The 22,261-nt window shown below is 41.9% G+C and overlaps 1 protein-coding gene across 1 annotated transcript in view; it reads right to left on the bottom strand.

Moving 5' to 3' along the window:
• Qrfpr (pyroglutamylated RFamide peptide receptor) overlaps positions 1-22,261 on the bottom strand; it is a 36,310-nt gene that overhangs the window by 2,399 nt on the left and 11,650 nt on the right. The window contains exons 2-4 of the mRNA XM_013022142.1: positions 8,968-9,126; positions 6,780-6,841; positions 1,407-1,642 (exon numbers count right to left, since the gene is read on the bottom strand). Of these exons, the coding sequence (XP_012877596.1) occupies positions 1,407-1,642; positions 6,780-6,841; positions 8,968-9,126 (457 nt within the window). The remainder of the gene's footprint in view (positions 1-1,406; positions 1,643-6,779; positions 6,842-8,967; positions 9,127-22,261) is intronic.

Here is a 22,261-nt window from a genome sequence, read left to right as displayed (position 1 = left end):
CCTTTTAGAAAGTGGATTCATTTTGCAAGAAATCTACATATGGGCATGGTGCTCTCGCTTAATAGAGTCCATACTCATTATCTGTCATTCCTTGCTGGTAAACGTTTCTCCTAAGGAAATGGCACAGTAAACTCAGACCCAGCCTCTGCCCACCCCCACCCCCAGACATTCCAGGGGAGATTTTCATTTCACAGACCAGGCACTAGAGGTCACTGTCCCCTTGGTGAACTGATTTTTAAAACTCATTAGGCTACTTCATAGTGAGTATGGCTTCCATTCATTTTCATCATTATTTGAAAAATAAGCCACAGTTACTTCAAGATCCATAACAGAAAAGTGTACAATAGCTTGAAATTAGATACTAATAAATAAGACAGAAGGCACAACCTTTTAGTAAAATTATAACTAGCATAGTCAGGCAACAGTGGTTCACACCTGTAATTCTAGCTACTCAGGAGGCTTAGCTCTAAGGATTGAGGTTTGAAGCCAGCATGGCACTAAAAGTCTTATCTCCAATTAACAACCAAAAAAAAAATAAACCCATAAGTGGGGCTGTATCTCAAGTGGTAGGTAACTAGTGTTGAGCAAAAAGAGTTCAGAGACAGTGTGCAGGCCCTGAGTTCAAGCCCCATACCTGGCATGAAAAATTAATTTAATTAAAATACAATAGGTAGCATGATCTGGTTTCAAAGGGTTTTCAAAAGTCATCTCATGCATTTTAGCATCGTCCTTGAGTGGCACCAGGTATGCAATTATGCATATGAGGAAAAGTGTTGCTCTAATTCATGTTGATGGCAGGCAATAGAGAAAGAAATGTCCCACGGGACCTCGGGATCCTGAAACTAGCTCTTCCTGTCATTCCATATTTACATGTGGATGATATTGCCAATGCTATCAGTTCTAAGTAAGTTTCCATCTCCAGCCCTAACTTCCATTCATTCATTCATTCATTTTTGTGCCCTTACGAGTGTTTGAACTCCCAGCTTCAAAATCTCATTTGGCTTTTCCTGCTCAAGGCTGGTGCTCTACCATTTAAGCCACACCTCCACTTCTTTTTTTAAACAGGTTAGTCAGAGATAGGAGTATCACAGATTTATCTGGCCAAGCTGGCTTCAAACTAAGATCCTCAGCTCTCAGCCTCCTGAGTAGCTAGAATTACAGGCATAAGCCAAGGACCTTGCTTGGCCTCACTTTACTTTTGACTTAAAAGCTGGTGGATTGTGCCTTTTCTTCCTGATACATATTAAACCTTACAAAGGGATGAAAGTCTGCGGATGTTCTCATTTGAAATACAAAAGCTGCTTTGAATAAATTATCTAAATTATCTGGGTTCCAGGGCAACTGTATCCTCCAGCCCAACTAATTACAACTACTTGAAACCGTGGGGAATATTTCACAGGCCAAACCTGGCTATTTTGGACATTTCCTTTCCATGGATGGTACGAAGCACAGAGCCGTCCCCCACTCTCTTCTTGATCCACAGTTCGTAGCCGATTCTGCTATAGAGGATGAGCATCACCAGCAGAGGCAGGAGGAAGAGGATCACCAGGATGAAGGTGGTGTAGATTTGCTGGCTCTTGGGGCTGGACCACTCTTCTAAGCAGCAGATATGCTCTTTCTCATACAGGAAGTCGTACTTAATCTTTACAAGGAGAATGATTCCGTGAGAAGAGGAGGGAGACAGTAGGAGATGCAGCTAGCTTGCTGTGTTCCCACACTGCCCACTGCTCCCCACCTCAGGGGTGAATTCGTTTCTCACTGTCATCTGGTGGTAAGGTGTAGCTGTGCTACTTAATGACTAAAGTTTGTAAGCGTTTTGCATTTTTGTTTCATTTTAAAGGAGATTGCGGTCTGTGCTTGTTTACTTTCAGAGTTTTTAATTGCTCCCAACATTTAGTTCTATTCATCACACAATTCATTTGACGTTCTTTTTCTTTCCATTGTTTTTGTCATCCTAGAGTCTGAACTCAGGGCCTGGAGCTTGTCTACGTAGGCAGGTGCTCTATCAATTAATTCATGCCTGTACCCCTTTTGTTTCAGTTATTTTCAGGTAGGATCTCCCAATTTTGTTCAGGTCAGCTAGATTATAGCCTCTTGTTCACAGACTTCCAGATAGCTGGGGATTATAGATGTGTGCTACCACACCTGGCCCTACTAGTCACAAAATTAATTTTAGCTTTCCAGTAGTCTCAAAAAACATAATTACTAAAGCATGCATTCAAAGTAAGAGACACTACACTGTGTTTTAAACTTTTATTTCAAACTTGGAACAGTCTGATTGCTTGTTAAGGTATTAAAAAGGTTACTGAGATTCTGAGGTAAATGAGAAACTGGACTAAAATCATAGTTCAGGGACAAAGTGAAACACATTCAAAAGCCATTACCTCTAGGTAGTAGGAATAAAAATTAGATGCTTTTAAAAAATTGACAAAATTACTATTTTAGCTGCTTGCTGGTGGGTCACACCTGTAATCCTAGCCACTCAGGAGGCTGAGATTTGAAGATCATGGTTCAAAACCAGCCTAGGCAGGAAATTCCATGAGACACTTATCTCCAATTAACCACCAAAAAGTTGGAAGTTGAGCTGTGGCCCAAGTGGTAAAGCAGTAGCGTTAGACAAAAAGCTCAGACAGCACATAGGCCCAGAGTTCAAGCCCCAGAACTGGCAAAACAAAAATAAAAACAACTACTATTTTAGTTACTCTGGAGTGAATTAACTAAGTTTCGGACATAGTTCAGAAAGCATTTCCAGCCAATTTCAAATTTCATCAATAGTCTTCCATATCAAAGGAAATGCTTAGAAAATTCAAGCTTTGATCTAGCTACTACTGACAGGTGAGACCAGGAAGGATACCATTCATTGAAAAATAATTTCAAGATCCAAACCACCCAGGAATAGGTATGAAGAATGAGAAGCATTCTGATTCCATGTAGCAGCCACTGAGCCAGGAATAAACACGCATTACAAAGCTTAGTCTCTGAGCATGTTCTCAAGAGGGCTGGGGCGACTTTTCCCCATACTTGATTTCTTACCATACATATTTATATCTATGTTACCACTGTGTAAAGTAGTATCTGAGGCTTAGATGTTAAGCAGGGCTGGTATTCTCACTTTCACCTTCATAAACATCCCTGTTCCAATCAAGGAAACCATCGCTCACTCACTCTAAATCTTCTCTCATAAGGCCCCGTGAGAGAGATAATTCAATTACTTATGTCAGTGGTGCCATCTTTAACTAAGCATCACATAGCGAGGCCTTGTGCTTTTCTCTTCCTTAAGCCTCTTTCTATTCAGGGCAAAGCCTGGTATTAGGGAAGAAAACAGCAAAGTGTGCTGGGATGTGGTGAATTCATTTTCATATAGTGAGGAGGTAGAATTGATAATAATTTCAATTTAACAGCCTCCTGAAATAACATCCCTGCACACTGTCAAATACATCATTCCTGAGAAAGAGCCCAGAGAGAACAATGCGAAGGCAGCACAAGAGAGAAATGTGGAAAAGGGCCGTGCTATGTTTATTCAAGTAAGACATCAATGCTCCACAAGCTCATGCACACTGTCACAAAATATAGGAGCCATGGGCGGCCACAGAAGGCATAGTAATGCATTTATCTCAAAAATAAAATCAGACATTTTCCTGACAGAAATAAATTCAATTGAGCCAGTCTGCGTAGCAGTAAGCACAGCTTTGCAAATTAGATTATATAATAAAAAAAGTCTGCAAATTTAATGGGATATGCATTTAAAGTATATAGTAGGAGCTGGGAGCTGGTGGCTCTCACCTGTATTCCTAGCTACTCAAGAGGCTGAGATCTGAGGCTCATAGTTCAAAGCCATCCTGGGCAGGAAAGCCTGTGAGACTCTTACCTCCAATTAACCACCAGAAAACAGCAAGTGGCACTGTGGCTCAAGTAGTAGAGTGCTCACTTTGAGCTGAAGAGCTGAGGGACAGTACCCAGGCCCAGAGTTCAAGCCCCACAACCGACCAAAAAAAATATATATATGGGTAAAATTATTGATTTATCAATTATTGATTTTATTATTTATTTTATTGATTAATTGATGGTGCCATTACTAAAGCTTGAACTTGGGTCCTGGGTGCTGTCCCTGGGTACTCAAGGCTAGTGCTCTGCCACTTGAGCCAAAGGTCTACTTTCTGGTGGTTAATTGGAGATAAGAGTTTCTTTTTGCCTGAGCTGGCATCCAACTACCATCCTCAGATCTCAGCCTCCTGAGTAGCTAGTATTACAGGCATGAGCCACTAGTAGCTGGCAAATAATTTTATTTTTTATTTAGTCTTTTATTTTTTTAGTCCATCTCATCAAATGCTTCAGAGAGAAGGGCTGTGGGTGTGGAGACAGGAAATTAAGATATCAACCACAACCATCTTCACATGAGGCTCACAATTAATTCAAGCTGAGGGAAGAGCAAAGTTTTATATTGATTGAGAATGTGATTTATGAGACAGGCCTGAACAGTTTTTAAATGAAACTAACACTTTTCTGCTGATTGAAAGTGACCAGAGGTATTTAATTATCTAAAGGGCAGGCTCAAAGTTTTCACCCATGACATTTTACCATAACTGGAAAACCTTCAGCAGACGACAACAGAAAGACTAAAGTAGCTTTCGTACCTACAGAGTTGAACTCATTCCATATCCACACACAAAATGAAATCAGACTTCTTTATTATTAATATTAATATTATTGTCTTTAAGCCACTATACCAGGGGGTTTCAATTCAACAAGTCAGGTCATGAGTATAATGTGTCTTGATGAACGTCACCCCTTCCTTCTTTCTCGCCTATCTCTCTCAACTTTGGGCTATTCTTTTTGTGAGCCAGGCTTGAAGCTTGAATTCAGGGCCTCAGCACTGTCTCAGAGCTTTTTTGCTCAAAGCTTAGTACTCCAGAAATTGAACCATAGTTCCACTTCTGATTTTTTGGTGGTTTGTTGGTAATACAAGTGTCATGGACTCTCCTGACCAATCTGGCTTTGAAGTGTGATGCTCAGATCTCAGCTTCCTGGGCAGCTAGGATTACAGGCTACTTTTTCTTTTTCTTTTTTTAATTTTTTTGTCGGTCATGGGGCTTGAACTCTGGACCTGAGCATTGTCCCTGAGCTCTTCAGATCAAGGTGAGCACTCTACCACTTCAGCCACAGTGCTACTTCTGGCTTTCTGGTGGTTAATTGGAGATAAGAGTCTTATAGACTTTCCTGCCCAGGCTGGCTTTGAACCACGATCCTCAAATCTCAGCCTCTTGAGTAGCTAGGATTACAGGTGTGAGCCACTGGAACCCGGCTGGATTACAGGCTACTTTTAAACTGTTTTTACCCCACATCTCCTTCCGTATGCCTCTGAGATGGGTGGCATGCACAGCAAAGCCTCAGATCTTCTGTCTGCCTTAAAAGACACAAAGGAGCTAGGCATCAGAGGCTCACACCTGTCATCCCAGCTTCTTAGGAGCCTGAGATTTGAGAACCGCAGTTGAAGGCCAGCTTGGGCAGGAAAGGCCACAACACTCTTATCTGGAATTAACCACCAAAAGACTGGAAGTAGAGCTGTGGCTCAAGTGGTACAGTACTAGCTTTAACCAAATAAAATCCCAAGGACAGTGCCCAGGCCCTGAGTTCAAACCCTAGGACCAGCAAAGAAAAAGTTAAAAATGAAAGATGCAAAGGGATGCATTGTTTTAAAGATTGTCTTCTGTATATAATGTCCAACTGTTCTTGAAGACTCCTGTGGGCATTAGGTAACCTTTACAAGATGCAGCAAGCACACCCAGTGGCCACGGTGGGCTGTCCAGAATCACCATGCTGCTTCTGGGACTGTAAATCCCCACACATGTCTGGGCCTATCAGAAACACCGGTGGGAGAAGGAAAGTGACTGGATAAGATAACCTCCCTGCCCCCCCCCGATCCATTTCCAGTTCAAATTTCAGTTTTTCAATAAATAGGAGACCGGTAAGAAAGGACTTCATGAAAACAATCAAGTAACAAATGGATAGAGATGGCGGGGAATGACGAAAGGGTGAGGCTGATCATGATGCATTATGCTTATAAACCGACGTGCTGAGTTCACATCCCTGTGGGCACAGCTACTTAGTGATAATAAAAATATATTCTAAAAATCCTAACAAGTGCGGGCACTAGTGGCTCATGCCTGTAATCCTAACTATTCAGGAGGCTGAGATCTGGGGAGCCTGGTTCAAAGCCAGCGTGTGCAGGGAAGTCCTTGAGACTCTTATCTCCAATAAACTACTCAGAAAAAAAAAAGTGGAAGTGGAGCTGTGGCTCAAGTGGTAGAGCACTAGCCTCAAGCACAAAAATCTCAGAGACAGCACTCAAGGCCTGAGTTTAAGCCCCAGGACCAGCATACATAAAAAAAGTCCTAACAAGAGGACAATCTATTACAATGAATTTTCTATGATTAAAAAGTAAAGGAAAAATCTACAGTAAGCACTGACCTCTTAAAATCCAACATGACATGGAGGAGCACTAGGAAAAACATGTTTAGTTTGCAGGAATTTATAGAAAGTGGTCTTGGAGCTTTAAAAAATCATTTATCACAAGCATTCAACATCTTAATACAATAATCAAGAAGAGCTAGCAAAAATATAAGGGAAAGCCATCTTAAAACGAATTATTTTATTTCCCTTGAAATAACATAAAGCCCATACACCCAAGTTTCTGTCATGCTCTTGAAGAAACCAACATGATTGAGAGAGGATGGAAAAGGTTTCAGCGCTAGGATTGCCAATCCCAGCTCCGCATCTACCTCGAGCCGCTGCACATGCAACATGGGCGATCCCACGATGACAGCCACCAGCCAGACCACACCTGTGAAGATGCCAGCAGGACGTGACTCAGATGAGGACGTGTGCTTAACTCCAGAGCCAGCAAAGCTCCCCAACCTCGGAAGCCACCCTCCTCCCCCGCGCCCCCTGAACCTCCTCTGTCCCTGGGCAATGCAATGATTGCCTAATAGAGTCTCAATTCTTTCACCAACATTCCTGCAGGACAGTCCTCCTAAAACTTTCTGTTTTTATGGCTCCACAGTCCCTAAGTTCTTTTGCTCAAGTCTGGCGCTCTAACGCTTGAAAGCCACAGCTCCACTTATGGCTTTTTGGTAGTTAATTGGAGATATGCAGCTCATGGATTTCTCTGCCTGGGGTGACTTAGAACCATGACCTTCAGATCTCAGCCTCCTGAATAGTTTAGCATTGCAGGCATGAGCCACTGGTGCTCAGTCAATATTTTCCTATTTAAAAAGCAAACACTACTTCAGAAACCAGTATGCCCTTTGCACATTTCTTCTCCTTCCTGAGTTTGTTGAGCATAGTTGTTTTAATGATGTATACTTAGCAAAGAAGGAAAAATGTAGTTAATTACCAGAGAGTATTTCAATCAGTGAATCTTAACAGACTCAAAAGAGAACAGAACCAAGGGCCTTGACTTTGATTTGGGAGAACTGTTAAGCTCGTTCAATCTTTCTTTATTCAGTGGCATCATTAAGAAAACTCTGTATTGCTTTGGGCTTCAAGAAACTGAGAATCAACACATAAGAAGAATAGGAAGAAATATATGAGCCAGGTGCTGGTGGCTCATGCCTGTAATCCTAGCTACTCAAGAGGTTGAGATCTGAAGATCACAGTTTGAAGCCAGCCCGGACAGAAAAGTCCATGGTAATCTTATCTCTAATTAACCAGCAAAAAGCAAGAGAAGTAGAGCTGTGGCTGAGGTGGTAGAGTGCTAGTCTTGAGCAAAAATAAAGTTCAGGAACAGTTCTCAGTACCTGAGTTCAAGCCTCAGGGATAGCACCAAAAACTGAATTAATAAGAGTAGTAGTAATAATAATAATTTTAAAAAACAGTTTGGGAATTGAAACAATATATCCAAAATGATAGCTTTTCAATGTTGGGGCAGACCTGAAGTAGAGAGAGAAGGTGGGTGGGGATGGGAGCAAATAAGAAGAGGTCTGGAATGCTGAAATTATGCTTTAATACATATAGGTTAATTGAGAAGATACCCTTCAGCTGTACACATACAGTTCTCTTTGTTCTAAAAGAAAGATTGGCCTGAGGACTCAGACAAGCCCAGCAGTCTCACCAAGTGATAACTGTGTTCTGACATGTGCCCTGAAAGCTTACATGTTAAGGCCTGGTGTCAGCTCATGGACTGCCTCCTCCTCCTCCTCCTCCTCTTCTTCCTCCTTTTTCTCCTCTTCCTCCTTTTTCTCCTCTTCCTCCTCCTTCTCTCTCTCTCCCCTCCCTCCCCCCTGCCCCCTGCCTGTGTGTGTGTGTGTGTGTGTGTGTGTGTGTGTATGTGTGTGTATGTTCTGGTCCTGAGGCTTGAATTCAGGAACTGGGTGCTGTCCTTGAACTTTTATTTTTGCTAAGGCCTTCTACCACTTGAGCCACAGCTCCACTTCTGGTTTTTTTTTGTTGTTTGTTTGTTTGTTTTGGTAATTAATTGAATAAAAGAGTTTCACAGACTTTCCTGCTCGGGCTAGCTTCGAACCACAGTTCTCAGATCTCAGCCTCTTGAGTAGCTAGGATGACAGGCTTGAATTACCAGCACCTAGCCAGCTCATAGGCTTTTGAGAGGTGATTAGATCACGAAGCCTCAAACTCCACTGGTGAACTGATTAATGAATTCCTAACCAAAGGGACTATGAGGCAGAGGCAGTTGAGCTTGTTTAGAAGAGGTAGGTACCAGAGTGGGGAAGTGTGTCATTGAAGGGTATATCTTGTCCCCAGACTCTTCTCCTTTGTATTTCTGCCTCCCATCCATCAGGAGGTGATCTATTTAATACCCATCCCCACCACTTACTATGATGCTCTCTAACCAGACACAGGTACCAAGCAACTCAGCCAAGTGCACAGATGGAAACCTCTGAAGGGCTTCCACTTTTAGGTTGTTTAGCTGAGACATTTAGTCCCCATGAGGAAATGTGGTCAACGCACCTAGCATGGTGAAAGCCCTCCGGTTTGTGTACTGCCACTTCATCTTAAAGGGATGGACCAGCCCCTGGTGCCGCTCCAAAGCAATACAGGTCATGGTGAGAATTTCGGTCACCACGGCAGTAGACTGGACAAATGGTACCATCTTGCAAATGAAGGCACCTGCAACAGAGGAACAGGATAGGTCACACAAAGGAAGAAGCAAAGCGTGATCTTCCTTTGTAATGATCACAGTTCCATTTGGAGGCTCCTGTTCCAGGAGTTTCATGACTAATACTGCATTGGAGAGCCACCACAGTTGAGAAAGATTATACCCACTTTACTCTTGGCAAAGACTCTAAATTCTTAGGTACTATGTGCAATTACATGTAACAAAATAGTGGAAAGACAAATCAGTTTTAGCTACTGGTGATATGTAAGGGGACAAATGATCCATGTGATCATTGTTTGGGGAAGATCAAAGTCAATGTGAAATGGTCTCCTGGGATTTAAACTATATCTTCCTTTTTGATTCCCTGTGAAATCATAACAAAGGAATAATTTTCATCAAAGACTTCCAGATTTCCTTTTTCGTGTCTAATACTTCTTTGACTGACTCTCTGTCTAAAACTTTCAAATATTTCTTTATAATTTTTTTTGTTTCTTTTTTTTGTGTGCCAGTCTGGGGTTTAAACTCAGGGTCTGGCTGCTGTCCCGGAGCTTTTTTGCTCAAGGGTAGTGCTCTGCTATTTGAACTACAGCTCCTTTTCCAGATACTCGGGACACTGTGCTCCCAGGAAAACAGTTCAAAGCCACCAGCTGGAGCAGGAAAAGACCTGAGACTCATCCCTGATTAACCAGCAAAAAGCCAGAAGTGGAGCTGTGTGTGGCTCAAGTGGTAGAGTTCCAGCCTTGAGCAAAAAAAGTTAAGGAATAGCACCCAGGTTCTGAGTTCATGCCCCAGTACAAAAACCAAAACAAAAAGACTACAATAGTGTGTTTCACTTGCTGTATTAGGAGCAAATGCTTTTAGTATCAAATGCCTATGAATTCCGTCTTTAACTGCTGAAGACATCTTCATTTCCCAAAACCCAAACCTCTAACTCTCACCGAGAGTGGTGTGCAGTCTCCTTCCTCCTCTGGCCTCATGCTTTTTCAGAGCAAGCCTCAGTAACAAAACAACAAGGCCTCTTTGTTCTTGAACAAAATATTTGGCTATTAAAATGATTTGGGCAGTATTTTTATTCCTTGTAATCTAATAGAGACTGTAAAAAGGATGTAAGTGGACACAATTTAAAAAGAATGTAGCTATTTTGAGAAAAGATTTAAAAGGTTGGTGTTTTTTTCAAAAGGACATAATGAACCATAATTATAATCATTCTAATTTTTTAAAAAATTTCATCTAAGGTTAGTGAAAAACACTATGAATAGCTATTTGTAGGATTTTACAAAGGAGGACTACTTTATATAATCACTGTATCAAATAATAACATAATCTGGCCTATAATGTTTTTAATTAGACCATATTCAAATGCTCTGCAGACTTTGACCAGCAAGTTTCTAGTTTTGTCCTGCATAATCCTCAGGAAACTATTAATGAGTCGATTTTAAACTAATGAATAAATCTTAAACTCCTGTTTCATTCCCCAGGACCACATCCTGTGGAAGGGGAGTAAGGAACATATTAAATATCATTCACACTAGAACTGTTATGCCCCATGTGGCTGAGACGCAGAGGGGGGCGGGGCTACAGAACTCCTCAGCTGGAAAACCTCCCTAAAATTGAGCCACCTGTCTGATGGTTTTCAGTTGCTGCCCTGGGTAGCAGTGTACTACACTGCAGGGCAATGTTACTGCAGCCTCAAAGGGAGCTGCTCAGCCCAGATGCAGAGAGGAAGAAAGGCCAGGCTTGCCTTAAGAGGAACAGCTCCAACTGTGTTCTGTGGTCATTAGAGCTCCAGCTTGTGACTTAGGAACTTCCTGCTAATGTCCTCCTAATGTGTAGTTGGACAGGGAAGAAATTTGTCCATGGAAAGTAACAATAAAAGCATATTTGGGGGCATGACAGGAAGGGGACATAGTGGCCTCTGTTTCTTAGAGTAAAGGAAAATGCAGAAAAGTCCTACAGCTGTCAGGGGTCTAGAAGAAGAGATGCTAAAGAGAATACAGTAGGTCATTTGCAAGCCAAGTAATAAGCCACTTTTCTCTGGTGATTCTTTGCTGAAGGCATAGAAGGAGACAGACACTGCCTAGCTAGGAAGAGGACACTTAACTACCAAGTAAGAAGAGACAGAGATGAAAGAAGTATTTCAGGAGAGAGGAGGTAGGCACTGCCTCAGAGAAAGGGGTAGGTAAGAGCAGGGTTCCTATCTGACCATGCTGCCCAATGGAGCAACTTTTCCTAGAAGCCTCAGCATCCTGCCTCTGTCCAGGTCTGGGATTCAACATCTGGTCCATGTGGGTGTGGCCTGTTGCCTGGCAACAGGCTCAGCTCCATGCACATCTTTAGGTCAGCAATGGTTACAAATGAGACCAAGTTGACTGAAGTCAGAAAGGAGTGCTTGCTACATCACCATTGCTGTGATATACAATGTTCTTGTCATTTTCTCTTTTATTTATTTGTGCTGGTTCTGGGGGCTTGAACTCAGTGCCTTAGCGTTATCCCTGAACTTTTGTGCTCAAGGCTAGTGCTCTACTGTTTGAGCCACAGCCCCACTTCTGGCTTTTTTGATGGTTGGTGGCAGGTAAGGGTTGCATGTACTTTTCTGCCCAAGCTGGCTTTGAACCACAATCCTCAGATCTCAGCCTCCTAAGCAGCTAGGATTACAGGTGTGAGCCACCAGCACCCAGCTTTCTTTCTCTTTATTAATTGAAATGGGACAACTGCAGATTCATACACAGTTGTAAAAATTAAATGAAAAGATTCCTTGCACACTTTATCTAGTTTCACACAATAATGATAACACTTCTCCTCAAAACAGTACACATTACAACAAAGGCACTGATATTAGCCTAATGCACTGATTTTGTTCAGACTGCCTAGTTTTATTTGTGTGGATAGTGTGGGATTTTATTTCCTGCCAAAGTTTGGGTAACCACCATCACAGTGAAGATATTGAAGAAAAGCAACAGAAAGGTATGTGGCTTCTATAATAACCACAGCTATATCTATCCTCTATGAGCTCTTCTCTGTCCAGAATCCCTGTCCAAAATCTAATTTATCTTCTACTTCTTGGCTCATTTAAAAAAAATTTGTATAAACTAGGGCCAGTGGCTCATACCTGTAATCCTAGCTACTCAGGAGGCTGAGATCTGAGGATCTCAGTTGGAAGTCAGCCTAGACAGACAAATCCAGGAGACTCTTATATTCAATGAACCAGAAAAAAGCCAAAAGCGGAAGTGTGGCTCAAGTAGAAGAGCACCAGCTTTGAGTGAAAATGCTAAGCAAGAGACAGAAGTCTCAAGTTCAAACTCCAGTACCAAAGCAACAATAATAAAACGGACATTATATACATGGAATCATTGCTATGAACTATTTTTCCTCCTCAAATTTTCCTGGAGACTCATCCAAAAGGGTTGCATTTACAATAGTTTGTTCTCCTGTTAGAGTTGTGTCCATCTGCTTAGCTATTCACCTACTGAAAGTCGTTTGGGTTGAGTCCAGTTGTGGCTACAAATCAATTATCAACATTTGTGTACAGAAAACAAGTTTTCATTTCTCTGGGATAAATGCCCTAAATTTATTTCTGAGTTGTGTAATTACTGTGTGTTTGGTTTTAAGAAAACTTCCTCAACTGTGTTTTAGAGGGGTTGTGTCATTTTGCATTTTTTGTTGGCCATGTGTAAGGGACTGGAGTTCAGCACAGCCACCCCAACATCCTTCCTCTACTCTGAAAGATGTGCAATGCCTCGGGTGAATTAAATTACACTTCCTTGGTGACCAATAATGCTAGACTTCCCTTGTACTTACCAGCCATCTTATATCTTGGGGCTCATGCCTGTAACCCCTGCTACTCCAGACGCTGAGATTTGAAGATGACTGCTCAAAGCTAGCCTAGGCAGGAAAGTCTGTGAGACTCCTATTTTCAATAAACTATCAAAAAGCCAAGGGCTGGGAAGGTGGCTCAGTGGTAGAGTGCTTGCCTTGCATGCTTGAGGCCCTGGGTTCAATTCCTCAGCACCACATAAGCAAAAAGAAAAAAGCCAGAAGTGGCACTGTGGCTCAAGTGGTAGAGCACTAAGCCTTGAACTGAAGAGCTCAGGGACAGCGCCCAGGCACAGAGTTTAGGCCCCACGACTGGACCCCCCCCCAAAAAAAGCCAAAAGTGCAACTATGACTCACATGGTAAAGAACAGTAGCCTTGAGCACAAAAAATCAAGGGATGGTGCACAGGCTCTGAGTTCAAGTCTCTGGACTGTCACAAAAATAAATTCTCTGTATGTCTTTGTCTATTTTCTCTAATTGGAATACTTGTCTTTTGCCATTAAATTGTAAGGTTTTTTAGTTTTTGTTTTAGGGTCTTTTTGCTAGAATAAGAATTGAACTCAGAAATGGAAAGACAGAGGGTGAACAAATACAGCAGTGGTACTCACTAGATACTTTGTGAAACATGAACCATACAATTTGTGCATGGGTACAGGAGGGAAAAACTTGGAGAGAACAAGGGAGGGGTGACATGGTACAAAAAGAAATATACTCATTACCTGATTTATGTAACTGTAACCTCTCTGTATATCACCTTCATAATAACAATAAAAAAATTTAAACTTGAACTCAGAGACACATGCTCAAATTCTCTGCCACTTAAACCATGCCCCAGCTATTTTCAGTTTAGTTTGGTCTAGTTTATTTTTCAAATAGTCTCTGGCTTTTTGCCAGGGAGGTCTCAAAAAAACACCCTTTTACCTCTGCTTCCCTCACAGCTGGGATTACAGGTGTATTCCACCATGCCTGGCTTATCTGCGAGATAAGAGTCTTGCTAGCATTTTTGGTTCTTCTTTGTCTGAACTGAACCACTGTCCTCCTGATTTTCACCTTCCAAGCAGCTGGGATCAAAAGCATGCACCAGTGCACCCAGTCCTAACTTTCAGTAGTTCCTTACAGAATCTAGGCATTGCATCTTTTGTCAGACATGTGCTTTGTAAGTATCCCTCTCCCTTACCCTGCAATCTGCAGCTTGCTTTTTCAAGTCTTCACATGAGCTTTCACAGAATGAAAGTATAGATTTTTAATGAGGTCCAATTTAGCAGCTTTTTCTATGCCTGTAGTGCCAAGAATGATCAGAACTCTTTGCCTGCACCTAAAGAGTCTTTTTCTTTCTTCCTTCCTTTCTTTCTTTTTCTCTTCTTTCCTTCTTTTTCTTTTCTTTAAATTTTCATAGTATTACATTTATACTTAAGTCTACACTATCAGATTTAGCTGGGTGCTGGTGGCTCACACCTGTGGTCCTAGCTACTCAGGAGGCTGAGATCTGAAAATCACGGTTTAAAACCAGCCCAGGCAGGAAAGTCCATAAGACTCTTAGTCCACTAAACTGCCAAAAAAAAAAAAAGCCAGAAGTGACTCAAGTGGTAGACCATTGGTCTGAGCAAAAAGATGCTCAAGGACAGGACCCAGGCTCTGGTTTCAAGCCCCAAGACTGGCACAAAAAATAAAGGAGGGAAGGCAGGCAGGCAGGCAGGCAGGCAGGGAGGGAGGGAGGGAGGGAGGGAGGGAAGGAGGGAGGAAGGAAGGAAGGAAGGAAGGAGACTAAGAAGCAAAGAAAAAGAAAGAAGGAAAGAAAAAGCTCAGTGCTAGAGTGCTGGAGTGCTTGTCTGCTTTGGCCTGTGACTGCCTATTGAGTGCTTCCTTCACAGCACCTTGCTCAAATGGTCTATTCTCTCTATTTGTATGGGTCTTTTTCTGGGTCTTCTGTTCAGCTCTGTCTCTCCCACTGCAAGCAGCACATTATCTTGAGTATTTTATGTACAGGGTGAGATTTAATATTAGGATTGTCAGGATTGTTTTACATATTCTAGGGTAGACAAAATGCTTGCTATGATTTTTTAAAATTAAGAATCATGCTTAGCCAGGCACCTATAATTATAGGCATGAGCCTATAATCCTGAGATCCGAGGAGGCTTAGATCTGAGAACCATGGTTCAAAGCTAGCTCAGGCAGAAAAGTCTGTGAGACTCTTATCTGCAATTAACCACCCAAAAAAGCTGGAAGTAGAGGTATGGCTCATGTGACTGTTAGCCTTGAGAAAAAGAGTCAAGTGAAAGACAGAGGCTCTGAGTTCAAGTGCTAAGTGTTGGCACAAAAAGGGGAGGAGAGGAGGAGGAAGAAACTTAGCCTTTTGGGAGGAAGATTAAGATGAGGTCATTATCAGGCTGGGGCCCAGTGATTGAATGGGGGTGGCTTTCTAACAAGGAGTAAAGATCACGCACACATGCACAGACATACACACACACACACACACACACACACACACACACACACACCTGCACCAGGGCAACAACTCTCACTGTTTGATACCCTGTACCATATTAGGAATTTGCCAGTAAGAAGACAATTATCAGATGTGACTCATAATCTCCAGAATAATGAGCTAAATAAAACTCTTTTCCTTGTACTATTACCCAGGCCTGGTCCATTATAATAATGAAAAATGAACTCATATGCCAGGGTTAATAGCTTTCATAAACATGGTATTTACTTTGAGGAAATTTTTACCAGTTTAATTTGGATCTGCTGCATTCCAGCCCCCAAGAAACGAGACAGAGAAGTAAGGGTGGTGTGTGTTGTACTCTGTACTACCATGGTGTGAGAAGGATGTAGAATATTAAGTTTGGATAGCAACAAGTCCTGATTTCTGTAATAATATCCTGGGGTTATAACAGGTAAGCAGAGAGAAATGAGGCCACTTCTCTTTGCTAAGAAAAAGCACCCAGTCCCTGCCAAAGGGCCTCTTACCATTGGTGCAAATCACCTACCCAGAGATCTTCAGAAACACAGGGGAAGAACCAGCAAATCCAACCCTTTACTGAGCATCTGGATCGCTTTGGAATGCTACCGAAATCCAGATGTGATTCAGTGGTCTGAGACTGTTGTCAGGCGACAATGAAGAGAAAAGCAACAATACACTAGAGGTATTTTGTTTTTCTCCCAGAAAATAGAATTTTCTGGACTCCAACATTGCTGTCTTCAAGGTACCTGGACCACAAGTAAGAAACAAGTAATCTCCTGGCAGTAGGGGCTCTCCTCCCCTGTCTCCCCAATATTAAGCTCTTGTTTTCTGTTCAGATTATAGGAACCCAGGTTGTGTTTTCTAAAGCAAAACATCTTCCAGTTAGTTGTGATGCAACACTTTATATTGCCTCTTCATATTAGGAAGTCTTTTTTAAATTACACGCCTCTAATCCTAGCTACTCAAGAGGCTGAGATCTGAGGATCGCAGTTCAAAGCCAGCCCGGGCAGGAAAGTCCATAAGACTCTTATCTCCAATTAAACACTAGAAAACCATAAGTGGCACTGTGGCTCAAGTGGTAGAGCACTAGCCTAGAGCATAAAAAGCTAAAGGACAGTATCCACACCCTGAATTCGAATCCTAGGACTGGCACCAGAAAAAATTGCAATCATCTTCAATACTCTGAATTTCCATTCAAACTGAGTGAAGATATATTTTGAAAAGTTTAGTAAAAGCCATTCAGAGCTTAAGTAGTTAAGGGCACAACTTTGGCTCACAACCTTCTCAATTGTTTTCTTGTTTGTTTCCTTTTTTTTTTTTTTGCAATGTTGAGAGTTAAACCCAAGGTCTTACACATGCCAGGCAAGTGTTTAAATCCTGAGCTATGCCCTCACTTCTACTTCTAAATGAATTACACTCAAATCCCATTCTCATATAGTCAACATCTGTCTGTAACATTTGTAAGTAAAGATTTTGTAATATTAGAAAATGTCAGGTTTGGTCTGGGAAGGTGGCTCAGTGGTAGAGCGCTTGCCTTGCATGCTTAAGGCCCTGGGTTGGATTCCTCAGCACCACATAAGCAAAAAGAAAAAAGCCGGAAGTGGCACTGTGGCTCAAGTAGTAGAGCACTAGCCTTGAGCTGAAGGACAGCGCCCAGGCCCAGAGTTCAGGCCCACGACTGGACCCCTCCCCCCCAAAAAAAGAAAAGAAAATGTCAGGTTTTTAAAAATCTCTTATATAAAATATTTTCTATATATGCTAATCCGGGAAGAAAAAGATATAAAAAAAAAAAGCTTCACACAGCAAGAAAGCCTTTTTCAAGTATGTTTATGATGACACAAAATGTCAGCTAATTGTTTTGTAGCTATCCACAAATGAACTCTAGAGCAGCACAGAGACAAAAGACTCAGAAGAGCTTAACATAGTACTATAGTAAATAGGCAGATTTATAAGATCAACATGACCTTACTTGAGTTGCCCGCAAGCCACAGTAATAATACAATGTGATACTTTGGGAGGGAGGGACAAACAATAGATCAAAGAAACGCAAAGTCTTCCAGAGACTTGAGCCAGACAACACAAAATGACACCAAATTATTGTCAACTGATATTTGGCAGAAGAACAAGATAATAAAATAGGGAAAAAAAGATTATTTTTTTTTTCAGTGAATAGTAAAGTGACAACTGGACATTCACAGGGGAAAAACTAGATTTAGAGACTATAAGAAGGACCCTTTAGGACAAACATGGAGAGTCATTCCTGTAATCCCAGCACTCAAAGGGCTAGGGCAGTAGAATACACATTTTGAGGATGGCCTTGGCTACATGGCCACATCCTGTCTCATAACAAGAGAGAAGACAGACAGACAGAGACAGGGGCAGAGGCAGAGGCAGCCACAGAGACTATTTATGAACTCTGACAAGACTAAAAGCAACTTACATTTTTTCATAAGGAGTCTCACTGTTTTGCACAGTGGCTCTCCAGCCTCAGCCTCCAGAGTAACTAGCACCGCATGGGGGAATCAGTGTGTTGAACTTTGCTGACCAGAAACACAATTGTGGCTAGTAAAATAAATTTATAACTGCACCACACAGAAGCGTGCTTCCAGTACCTTGAGAACTTTCATAGAAAAAGAAAACTTATCAATCACCCTCTGGACTGTACACCAGCCTACAAAACTTCACCTTCAGTGTTTCCTAATGAAGTATGGCAGGTGAGCCTGCTCCTCCTCCAGCCCTCTTCTGATTGGACTGCATGGGACCCCAAACCTAGGCCACCAACATTCGTTCTCTTTTGACCTAGAATAAGGAAAAGGACGAGAATCTAGTGGAAACAGAGAAAAGCCATGAGGAACAAGGGCCAAAATGATCATGAGGGTGAGAATGATATCATTCGCAGATAGAAGCACCTGGAAGAAAATTATATTAAATGAGGTAAGTTAGGCCGAGAGAGACAAAGGTGGCATGTTTTCTCTCACATGTGGAAGCTAGAATTAGTTTATAAACATATAAGCAAATGTGTTGGGTGGCACACAAGGATACACAAATGTATGAACTGAAATAATGGTAGATTCAGGGGAGAATTCAAGGCTAAATTAAAGGTCAACAAAATAAACATTAGGAAATAGGTACTTGAGAGAGGTGGAGTAGGGTTAAAGGCAGGGGTAGAGTAGTGAATAGACGAATAGTGGGGAAAATGCAGTAAAAAATCCAACACATAGCACACAAAAATTAAGAAAAGCGAGGGAAGGGGTGGGCAGAGGAAGGGTAGGTAAGGATGTTGAAAGTTGTGACATTGATCAAGATGCATTGCATTCACTGTTGCATGCGTTATTGAATGGCAACTGTTTGTACAACTACTTAAAGATTAAAAATATTTTTTAATGATTAAGAGGGAGTAGAAGTGTAAAGGCAAAATCCATTAGGTAAATCATGATGGTCACCTTGGCCATCCAGGTTCAGAAGCACGTAGGAGGTGAGTAAAGCCCTCATCTGGGTATAGCTATGGGAGTGTTTCTGGAGAAGATTCGAGGAAGAGGGAAAACCCACCTGGAAGGCAGTCAGCACATCTCTTGGCTGGGGACCCAGATGGAATCAAAGCAGCAGAAAAAGGCAGCCTGTACAAGCACTCTTTCTCTCTGCTTCCTGGCCTCCATGAGGTAAGCCACTGAATGCTCTCCACATCCTCCTCCTCCCTCCCCTCACCAGGATGGACTGAAAGCAGGAGTCAAGAACAGTCCTTTAAATTGTTTCTCTCAGACACATCAACTTCTACCTCAGTGTCCAGGAGACCAGCCTGGTGCCTCCTTACATTTGAAAGCCATCAGCTCTCTCTGATGCTGCTGTGTGATGCCCTGCCTAACTCCATTTACTTGAGGTAACTTGAATTGTGACTCATACAACCACACAAAGCACAAATACAGTATGTACAAAAGTAGACATCAACATGAAGGGTTTTTTCCCCCTTTGTTGTTTTTCCTTTCCTTTCTTTTTGTCCTGTTTGCTTATCTGTCTTTGGGAGGGGAGGGGAGGCACAGAAACAGAGGGTCAGAGGGTGAGCAAATGCAGTGGTACTTACTAGACACTATGAGGAAAAAGAAATATCCAATTTGTGGGTGGGGACAGGAGGGAAAAACTAGGAGGAAGAGAGGAAAGGGGTGACATTCTCCATAAAGAAATGTACTCTTTACCTGACTGTGTAACACCTCTGCATATCACCTTTACAATAAAATTACCTTAACAATAAAAACTAGTTATAAAAAATTAGATATCATCTAATTCCATGAATCACACAAGTGATTGATTCCTAAAAAATTTCAAGCATTATTATAATGACAAGATGACAATATAATAGCTCAATCACGAAATTGCTACTGAGAAGTTTCAATGTCCTGAGCCACACACTAAGAGTTGGGTAAACACACTAGTATATAACCACACAGCGATTCCATTCTAATGGAGCAGTAGGTAAGCAGTGAATAGTGCCTTTGTATTTCCTCAACATACTGAACATCTAATTGCATCTAATTTGAATTTTGAGTAATATGTTCACTGAATTAACCAGCTGTGTTAGCATCTTGCAAATACATTACATCTAATGACTCTATCTGCGAGTAAAATCAACTTTTAACAGAATCTACATTTGCTCAGAGTTCTCTGTTTCATTTCATTAAGTCACGTCTTAATTTGTTTTAAGCAGTAGGCCAGCACTAATTGCCAAAGCTTTGATATTTTTCCAGTAAAGAAAGCCTCAAGCTATTCTTTTTAAATACATTAGCCATGTGTGTCTTTCACACAACTGGCAGAGAAAATCTCTGCTTGAATCAGGTTTACATTGACATACACGTAAGCCAACTTTTTTGGTTTTGGAAAGTGGGGGGTTGTTGCCAGTTCTGGGGTTTGATTTCAGGACCTATGTGCTGTCCCTGAGCTGATTTTTTTCTCTCTCAAAAGGTTAGTGCTTTAACACTTGAGCCACAGCTCCATTTCTAGCTTTCTGTGGTCAACTGGAGGTAAGAGTCTCATGGGGACTTTCCTGTACTGGCTGGCTTGGAACCTCGATCTTCAGATCTCAGCCTCCTCAGTAGCTAGGATTACAGGCGTGAGCCACTAGTGCCCGACTTAGATCAACATTTGATCAAATGAAAGTCTTCCTCCTAAAAAGTAAGTCCATTCATGTTTCTCCAGATGGGAGTGAAGAAGTGTAAAAACCAATATTGAGTATTTGAGAGTCACTTCCCAAATCCTGAGTTCTGTGAACAGGAGGACCAATTTCTGAGCCACAGATTTAATCCAGGAGAGTCAGAAAACCACTTCCATAATGGTTGCTGAGGAAAAAGACTGGGGTAAATTACAGTTACAGAAATTTGTCCTGTAGCTCCTACAGGTAAGAATGGTGGTAAATCACACTGCAGCAGGGCCAAACCAGGAAATGAAGTGGGATAGTTCTAGAAAGATCATTTCCCTCCTCTATAACAACCACTCTGCACCTCAACACTGAAAACAGATTTCCTCTGTTGGTTTCGATCTTAATGTCAGTACTTCCTAAGTAAAGCGCTCAGTTTACTAGATGGAGAGTCTGAGAGACATTGTAAAAAGCTGTAAGCCCCTCCCTCCCGGTAGACCCTGTTAAGCAGCATAATGGCTACTTTCCCCTCCAAGCAGAAGAATGTCTCTCCGCTATTCTGACTCTGAAACAGTTTGGTAACTTGCTTTATGTCACGAATGACATGTGAGTCACTTCCAGTCCTAGTCTAAGACTATGTGGGGATGAGATACATAATCTGACACACACTGAGTGCTTTGTGAAGAGTTCAGTGTCTGCTCCAATGTTATGATCTCATGTTCTGCAGGCCTGGGGAGGCTGTGGGGCTCACTGTGGCACAACCATGAGACACAACCAGTTAGACACATGTGTTACACAGCAAGAATGTGCCCCAGACCGTGGCTGCACAGCTCGTGAGTGATCAGGAGACCTGAGGGCAGGGCTGGGAGTCTGGCACGGAAGGCCTGAAGGAGCTTCTCCTAAATTTCAAGGAGGGCAGCAGTACCACATGAGTAAGAAGATTGCTGTGTGTTAATGCAGGTATGAAGACATGTGCCCAGGAATGGCCTGGCAAGACACAGGGTAGAGGAGGGCCTACAAAAATCAGCCCTCCCCCCTCCAATGGTTAACAACAACCTCATCTTCCTCAAGGAACATGTTGGTGCTTCTGCACTAAATGGAAGCCCAAATAGTTCACCTGAATCCTCCTCCTTGGAATACAGAAGTCCTTATTTTCCCCTAAGTTGTTCAACATTTGAACAGCAACAATCTATATAATAATATAATTATAACAACTATTTTGTGCCATTGTATATACATGTTTGAGATATTGCTAACAGTGCAATGAGGTTTTTTTTTAACATTCCATCATTCTTATTGGATATAAATAAATGGCATTCTACATAGAAAGTAAGTCATATTTATAACAGTAGCAACTTGTTCAGTGCACACCACTTCCTGTCAGCGGTTACCAACTCAGTGCTGAGTCATTCATTCTCACAGAAACATGGATGGAAAATCAAGTTGTCCCAAATTAACAGAGGAGGAAACCAGATGAAAGAAAAATGAAACAGTTGTCTCAAAATCAAACACTGTTTTTTTTTTCTCCAACTTATACCATGGATGGGTTTTAAATACTTCTTAATTCTGCAAGGAAAAATACATTTTAAATAATGATGCTGGGTGCTGGTAGCTCAGGCTTAAAATCCTAGCAATTCAGGAGGCCAAGATTTTAGGTTTCTAGGGGCTGGGAAGGTGGCTCAGTGGTAGAGCGCTTGCCTTGCATGCATGAGGCCCTGGGTTCGATTCCTCAGCACCACATAAG

The sequence above is a fragment of the Dipodomys ordii genome, unplaced genomic scaffold (genome assembly GCF_000151885.1).
Source record: "Dipodomys ordii isolate 6190 unplaced genomic scaffold, Dord_2.0 Scaffold60, whole genome shotgun sequence".
NCBI lineage: Eukaryota > Metazoa > Chordata > Mammalia > Rodentia > Heteromyidae > Dipodomys > Dipodomys ordii.
This window is presented reverse-complemented; position numbering and strand designations above follow the sequence as displayed.